At 38.2% G+C, this 8,378-nt stretch overlaps 1 protein-coding gene across 1 annotated transcript; it reads right to left on the minus strand.

Annotated features, from left to right (window-relative positions):
- Positions 1-462: 462 nt before the first annotated feature.
- On the minus strand, positions 463-1,170 carry CLDN14 (claudin 14). Its single transcript, XM_027875431.1, has one exon. The coding sequence runs from the start codon at positions 1,168-1,170 to the stop codon at positions 463-465; it is 708 nt and encodes a 235-aa protein (XP_027731232.1).
- Between the last annotated feature and the right edge of the window lie 7,208 nt (positions 1,171-8,378).

Genomic DNA, 8,378 nt, shown 5'->3' on the forward strand with positions numbered 1-8,378 from the left:
AATCTTTAAGACAAAAAGTTATCAACTTACAAATCCACCAACTGCTTCAGTAGGTCATAGGACCATAGTCTGGCTAAGAAAATATCATTTAATACTGTATTTCTTTTAAAAAATTCCTAACTAAAACTAAGAAGCTTTCTGGAAACTGAACTTGGATGAGCCAAACTTCCAAGTTTTTTTTTTATTATATATATTATTGAATTTCCAACTTAAATATCTACATTAAATATATAAGCAGAAGTTTTGTGATCTTTGGTAGGTTACAGATTTTTCCTCTTTTCCTCCTGGTTCTTCCTTCTTCTCCATTTTCAAAGCATATTCCCATCCCCCCCCATTCAAAAAATGTACAGTCATACATTTTGTGCTAAGAGTGTTCCATAAATTAAAAGTTTTGAGACCTGGGTATGTCATAGAAAGACACACAACTAAGCAGCAGAGACCCTCTGGAAAATCTGTAGGAACTCACACATAGTCATTCAGTCTATAGCCATTGTGGGAAGCTGATGCCACTGAAGGAACACGATTGTCCTTGTAAGCAGTGGGAGGCTGGTATGGAGGTGCCATTGTTGCCATTCTGGACTGTGTCTGGTAATCTGAGTATGGCTCATCCTCCTGGCACGACATGCAGAGTAGAGTCCCACCAATAAGAGACAATGAAGATGAAATGAAGCCCAGGTAGAGGGCTTGCCCAAGCTCATACTTCATGCTAGTGGGTAGCAGTGGGTTGTAGAAATTTTCTACCACATCGTTGGTTGTCCAGGAGACAGCAATCATACAAAGTAGACCTGCCAAGATAAAGAGGACCCCCCCAGAGACAGCAAAGGTGTTCTTGACAGAGGTGCCTTTAGCACACTTAGTACACTTCATTCCAATGACGGCACAAGTGGAGGCCATGACAGAGAGCAGGCAGGAGATGACCATCAAGGCACGAGATGCCTGCAGGTCACGGGGTAGGGCCAACAGAGACCGGTAGATCTGGCACTGATAGATGCCGGTGCTGTGCCAAACACACTCCATCCAAAGTCCCTTTAGATAAGACACAGCTGTTAAAATGTTGGTGCCTACATGAGCTGTTCTTCTCCAGTGAGGCAAGATGGTGGTTATCAAGGTCCCAATCATCCCCAAGAAACTGAGCAAGAAGCCCAGGAGCTGGACTGCTGTGCTGGCCATGTTTGCTGGTACTTACGGTGACTTAGAGCCAGTTGGTTACGTGCAGTCACCTGCAGCTGTCGCTTCTAAGCCCTCTTGGGAATTCAGCTTCTTCTGGCAAACTGGAGCTGTTTCTATTCTGCTGCCTCAGGAGTCCTAATAAAAATGCAGTAAGGGTATGTGGGGGGATGGGGAATAGGAGACGGAAGGGAAATAGGTTAAATATTATCTTGTTGCCATTATTTCTGTAATGGGGATTTCCATAGGTAATTAGTATGGCAGTTAACAAAGCTCTTGGGATTTTGCAGAGTGTTAGGAAATTGTTCTTACCTTTTCAGCTGAAAGACTGGAGGTGGAAGACGGTGATATTCTGTATAATATATTTGGATGCACAGTGGATTGGACACCTCAGTTCATCTTGGCCCAGCCATTAACTAGCTATGTGACCTTGGGTCATTTCACTCCTTTGCGTTAGAATGGGCATCCTGATGGCATGAGATGGCCTAGAATTAGGTAGTAGGAGAATAGAGATGAAAGCCCTATATGTCATGAGAAATTACATTGGTATTCAAAATCACATAGGAATTTTGTAAAACAAAACTACTCTTTCCTTTTTGCATAGGAGAGAAAGCATGGTAGCTGAATGGGCTAATTTCCAGGGCACAGAAACCATCTTCCCTAGATAAGCACACTCCTGTGGCACAGAAATTTGTTGTACTTGGCCAGCAAAGCCTAAGGTTTAGTTTGACAGGAATAATAAACAATTTTATCAAAGAAAATGGCAACAACGAGTATTGGCAACAACACAAAAACTTTGGGAATGCAGTCTAAAAAGTCCTTATGGGGGAAAATTTCCATCTCTAAACATTTTCATTATCAAAAGAGAGAAAGAGCAGGTCAATGGTTTGGGCATGAAACTTAAAAAACAACAACTAGAAAAACAACAAATGAGAAAAAGGCTAAATGCAAAAAATATAAATTCTGAAAATGAAAGGAGAAATAAGAACAAGAAATAGAGAATTTAAATAACCTAGTCTTAGAGAAAGAAATTGAGCAAACCATAAATAAATTCTCAGAAGCAAAACAAACAAACAAACAAAATATACCCAGGACTCAACAAATTTACAAGTGAACTATGAAACATTCAAAGAACAATTTTGATATTACAAAATATTTTAATTGTAAAAAATAAGGAAAAAAAGGATCCTAGCAAAGTCCTATTATGAAATTATGATATTGATAATCCAACCAGGGAGAGATAAAGCAGAGAAAGTAAACTATGAACCAATATCTTTAATGAGTATTGATGCAAAAAATTGAATAAAATGTTGAGAGGCTACAAAAAGCTTCTAAACTAAAAGAATATATGTTGTAATTGGGTCAGACGAATCAGGACTGATTTAACACTAGAAAAATTGTAAACATAATAGACCATATTAATAAGAAAAAATAATAATAAATACAGATTTATATTAACAGATACAGAAATTTTTTTTGACAAAATTTAACCTCTATGTTCAAATCACTAAAAAACATAGGAATAAATGACCTCTAATAAGACAAATAGAATCTATCTAAAACCAAATGTTGGATGGAAAATGCTATAAGCCTTTCCAATAAGATCAGGGATAAAGCAAGAATGTTCATTGTGATCACTTCTTTTTTAAAATGTAGTTTTAGAAATACGAACTATTCCAGTAACAAACAATTAAAAAATTGAGGTAATACAGCATCCATTTCTATTAAAAACACTAGAGAGCATAGGAATAAAGAGAGTTTTCCTAAAAATGGTAATCAGTATCTATCTAAAATCATCAGCAAGCATTATATGTAATGGGTAGAAGCTAGAAGTATTCCCAACAAGATCAGGGGTGAAATAAGGATGCCCGTTATCACCACTCTTCTTCAATATCGTACCAGAAATGTTAGCATTAGCAATAAGAGAAGAAAAAGAAATTGAAGGAATTAGAATAGACAACGACGAAACAAAACTATTGTCTTTGCAGATGATGTGATGGTATACTTGGAGAATCCTAGAGAATCGATTAAAAAACTATTTGAAACAATTAACAACTTTAGCAAAGTTGCAGGATCAAAAATAAACCCATGTAAATCATTAGCATTTCTATATATTACCAATAAAACCCAAGGAAATTCCATGTAAAGTAACTGTAGACAATATAAAATATTTGGAAGACTACCTGCCAAGACAAAGTCAGGAACTATGTGAATACAATTACAAAACACTTTTCACACAAATAAAGTCACAATTTGAAAAATATCAATTGCTCATGATTAGGTTGAGCTAATGTAATAAAAGTGACAATTGTACCTAAATTAATTTTCTTATTTAGTGCCATACCAATCATATGACCAAAAATTATTTTATAGAGTTAGAAAAAATAATAACAAAAAATTGAGGTAATAAGCATAGTTGAAGAATAGATTTTTCAGTTTTTGCAGATGATATTATGGTTTACTTAGAGAACTTTATAAGCTAAAAATTAATTGAAACAATTAATTATGTCAGTAAGGTAGCAAGATATAAAATAAACCCACAAAAATCATCAACCTTGCATTATTTTACATACAAAACCCAAGAGACAGAGAAGTAAAAGGAAATTCTATTCAGAATAACTACAGAATGTGTAAATTTCCAGGAGGCCACCTATCATGACACACATAGTAATTATATGACTGCAACTATAAAACACTTTGAATGGAAATAAAAGTAGACCTAAGTAATTGGAGGGATATTACTTACTCATTGTTGGGCTGTGCCAATATGATAAAAATTATAATATTACTAATACTACCTAATCAGATCTGAATCTTCCAGAGGAAGAGTCCAAGATTTGTGTAGGAGGGGCAGTGTAGGAATGCATCTGGGAGCATGTTTGGACATGGCCAAATGAGCTTTAAATATCAACTTCCCAGAAGACTCTAACGGTAGTTATAAATTAAATCACTAAATCATATTTTAAATGTGTTTTTGTCAAGTGTCTACTTATGAATGTCCTGTGTTTGGCATTCCTTTTACATGTGGTAATAATTTACCTGTCTCATACCAGATTCATATTTTGGGTACTTCTTTCCTCCTTTCTTCCTTTTGTGGGAATCTGTTGTTGGCCAGAATGCTGTGACTCATACTTGTGGCAGATTGAGTTAATCCTCTCTCTTTCCCACCCCCTTTCCTAGGCTGTTGCAAGCTAGGACATCATCAAACCTATCTGGGGAAATTTTATCCCCCAGGTGAATTGATGTGAAACTCAGATATGGTACCCATAGGCAATGAGTATATAAAGATGCCATATAAGGGCAGCCATTGGATCATATTCCAGGCACTCTGTTTGGCTGCCCAGATTGCACAACAGTTGGTTTGCCTGGGCCCAGGCAGCCCTCCCTACACCATTTCCACCTACACATTGATGCCTGGTGCCCTGGACGATATCCCAAACTGAACCTCTATGGACAGCAATAACCTACTTGAACTCATTCCTCATTGATTAATATTATGCCCCTTCCTCATTATTCCCTTTCCAACCCAGTGATTCTGAAACCGCAGCTGCCATTGTTCAAACTTCATTGAGAGACTGCACTCTTCTGTATCTAGAATGGAAAAAAAAGAATGAAAAGGCCAAGGGCCCAGGCTTATTTTTCAACTGCTATATGGCCTCAGGAGGGGAAGGTCTCAGTCTTTCCTCTAACAGGATTCTCTCACCAGAAGCCATGAGTAAAGTAGTCACCTCTCTCCCCCATTACAAATGCTGTAAAAGAGACTGTTAGATCTAGCCCAGTTCCTAATGATGGCAGCCAACGGCTCCAGCTACCCAGCCAAAGGAAACAGGCTCCTCCCAACCTGGCTTCTCCCAGAACATGCCAAGTCAAAACACCTGAATACCAAAATGCAAGATAATACAAGCCTAGTCTAATAACAGAATTTCCATTCTTGCTCTAGCCTCTCCAAGGCATCTCCTACCAAGAAGTAATTCCCTCTGTAACCCCCCTCTCAAGTCCATTGGGCTACCTATTCCTCTCACAACTTCCCAAGGTCTTTTCCTTCAGCAACCTCAAGTGGAGTTGGCCTCTTCTATCTTCTTTCTTGAAGCTAGAAGCTGAATCCACACTCAAGAAGACTCTCATTTGGAGAGTCCCTAAAGTAGGGACTGGTAAGCATCCCCAAAGTGGGGAACTAGAGCTCTCTCACCTCTCACCAACTCTGTTCTGCACCTTACACAGGACAGGGTCTTTGTCTCCACCAGTAAGGAGAGAGTTCCATACCACTGGGCTTTGGAACAGGGGTTACACCTCCATGTGAAGATGCCAATCTAATTAAGCTGATGGGGTCTCTACAAGCACCAGAACAAATATGTAAAGCCAGGAACAATACCTAACACATATAGGCACTTAATAAATACTTATTCCTTTCCCTTTCCCCCTCTGTTATCCTCACTTCTTCAGTTAACCAGGAGAAAAACAAAACAAACCCAAAAATAGATGGTGGACTGAAGGATTTCTTTAGGTAAGCATTGGTTGGTAAAAGTTGTTCATTACCAAGGCAGCTTGCATGCTCTGTGCAAAAATAGCACTGGTTTATCCAGAATAGCTTTGCAAAGTCTTTTCTGAAGCCTGAAGGCTGTATGACCTTTGGACGTACCTGGAGAGCCCTTCCAGTTTTGATTCCACGATTACATTTTACTTGGAAACTCAGGGACCTCCTAGACCTCAGACAGAAGGTTGTAAAAGTTCCTAGTTCTTAGTTCATTAATTCTTTAAAAGTATGATGAAAAGCTGTAAGACTGTCTGACCTTATTAATCATAAGAAATGCACTCTAAATCTATTGGAGGTCAGACTATTTGAGGGAGATAAGGAGTGTTTTTTTTTTTATTAATAATCACAATCATCTTTATTGTTCCAGAAAAGAAACCACTCTGTCTTTCTATTTCTCTCTCTCTCTCTCTCTCTCTCTCTCTCTCTCTCTCTCTCTCTCTCTCTCTCTCTCTTTCTCTCTCTCTCTCTCTCCCCACTACACTCCCCACTTCATTCTCACTCTCCTTTTTTTTTTCCCCTCATTCTCCTTTTGTAAGATTGAATGGTCATAGCATGTATACAGCTCAAGAATTTCACCTGATTTTACTCTCCATCATCTCATATTGGTTTTTATATTCTTCCTTGTAAACTCTTTATTTAACATTTTATGTAAGCATAAAGTGTCATTAAACATAATTATCCTAGCCATTCCCTATTTTTAAAATTAATTTATTTTGATTTATCACCAATCACCTCCATATGCTTTTGAGTTTTAAATTTTTCTCCCCCTTTCTTCCCACCTCCCTCCCCAAGATGGCTTACAATCTGATATAGGCTATATATATACATTTTTATTAAACATATTTTCACATTAGTCATGTTGTAAGTAAGAATTAGAACCAATAGGAGAAACCACCAGAAAGAGGAAACAAAACAAAACAGAAGAAAAAAAATAGCAAATAGTATGCTTCGATCTGCATTCAAACTCCATAGTTCTTTCTTTGAATGTGGATAGCATTTTCCATCATGAGGCCTTTGGAGATGTCTTAGGTCCTTGTATTGCTGAGAAGGGCTAAGTGTATCAATATTAGTCATCACACAACCTGGCTATTACTGTGTACAACGTTCTCTTGGTTCTGCTCACTTCACTCAGCATCAGACCATACAAGTCTTTCCAGGTTTTTCTGAAGTCAGCCTGTTCATTTCTTACAGCACAATAATATTTCATTACATTCATATATCACAACTTGTTCAACCATTCCCCAATTGATGGGCATCCTCTCAATTTCCAATTCTTTGCCACCATAAAAAAGCTGCTATAAATATTTTTGTACATGTGGGTCCTTTTCCCATTTGTATGATCTTTTTGGGATTCAGCCTTAGAAGTGGTATTGTTGGGTCAAAGTGTATGGACATTTTTATAGCCCTTTGGGCATAGTTTCAAATTGCTCTCCAAAATGGTTGGATCATTTCACAACTCCACCAACAATGCATTGGTGTTTCAATTTTCCCACATCTTCTCCAACATTTATCATTTTCCTGTTTTGTCATGTTGGCCAATCTGATAAGTGTGATGTGGTACCTCAGAGTTGTTTTGATTTGCATTTCTCTAATCAATAGTGATTTAAAGCATTTTTTTCATATTACTATAGATACATTCCCTGCTTTTTATAGGCGTTATTTCCTTTGGGATGTGTCTTTTAGTTATAGTATGATAGAAAGAGCATTGGATCTCGAGTCAGAAGATGAGTTCAGATCACTTTTTGTTGTGAACCATGAACTCCACGAATCCCACAAACCCCAATTTGAAACAGAGTCTACTCTGAGAAAGAGACAAATGAAATTGGGGTACATATGTCCACGGTTTAATTTCTTGCAAGCTGGCTTGACATGCATTGCATGGAAGTTCAATCCAAAACTGAGCCCCCCTAGGGGGGCCAGTTCAAAACTGGCTCAGTTTGGGATTTCAGGGTACAGTCTTATATGTCCTTCAAAGAGTAGATGTTCCCAAGGGGTGCCAATCAACCATGACTGGTTGACACACTAGGAGATGGGTCATATCAAAATGAGGTCTTGAGTATGTGCTTTAGATCACTCAGTCCACAGGGGTTGATATCACCCACCATCAAAATACCACCCCCAGTCTTGTGAGTTTGTCTCCACCCAAACCTGAGTAGGATAAAATCAATTCAGGCCTGGATTGGAGTTTGACCAAGATATGAAGATTCAATGCAATCTCATGGTCAGAGATGTCCTTCTGAAGAATTTTGGTCGGAAGGCTGGCAGGGATTGGAAGGGGAGAGCTCTGAGTCTCCAAGACACAGATTACCAAGACAAATCATTTTTCACATTCCCCCATCTGATTCTAACGATAAGCATAGCCTTCTCAATGAATCACTAACTGATATGGTCAACGTTTCATCCAGGGGTTTTGGGAACTTATAACAATATGGGAGAAGGGAGGAAGAAATGTATCGAAGCATTGACAAATCAAAAGGGGACAGTCCCCTTAGCAAGTACAGATACAGAAACCCAAAGGGAAAAGGTAACAATAAATAGTCTGTTTAAAGCATCTCATACAGCTGTCTGGTTTTCAGGACATCATCTGATGAAATTTTCTGGTCTGAGTGCTGTTCAAACAGTGTCTAGCAGACCATCTTCTTGTAGAAATCCTCTTTCTTGTGTCCACTCTCCTCCA

Source organism: Vombatus ursinus, unplaced genomic scaffold, assembly GCF_900497805.2.
Source record: "Vombatus ursinus unplaced genomic scaffold, bare-nosed wombat genome assembly UNPS02014809.1, whole genome shotgun sequence".
Taxonomy (NCBI): Eukaryota; Metazoa; Chordata; class Mammalia; order Diprotodontia; family Vombatidae; genus Vombatus; species Vombatus ursinus.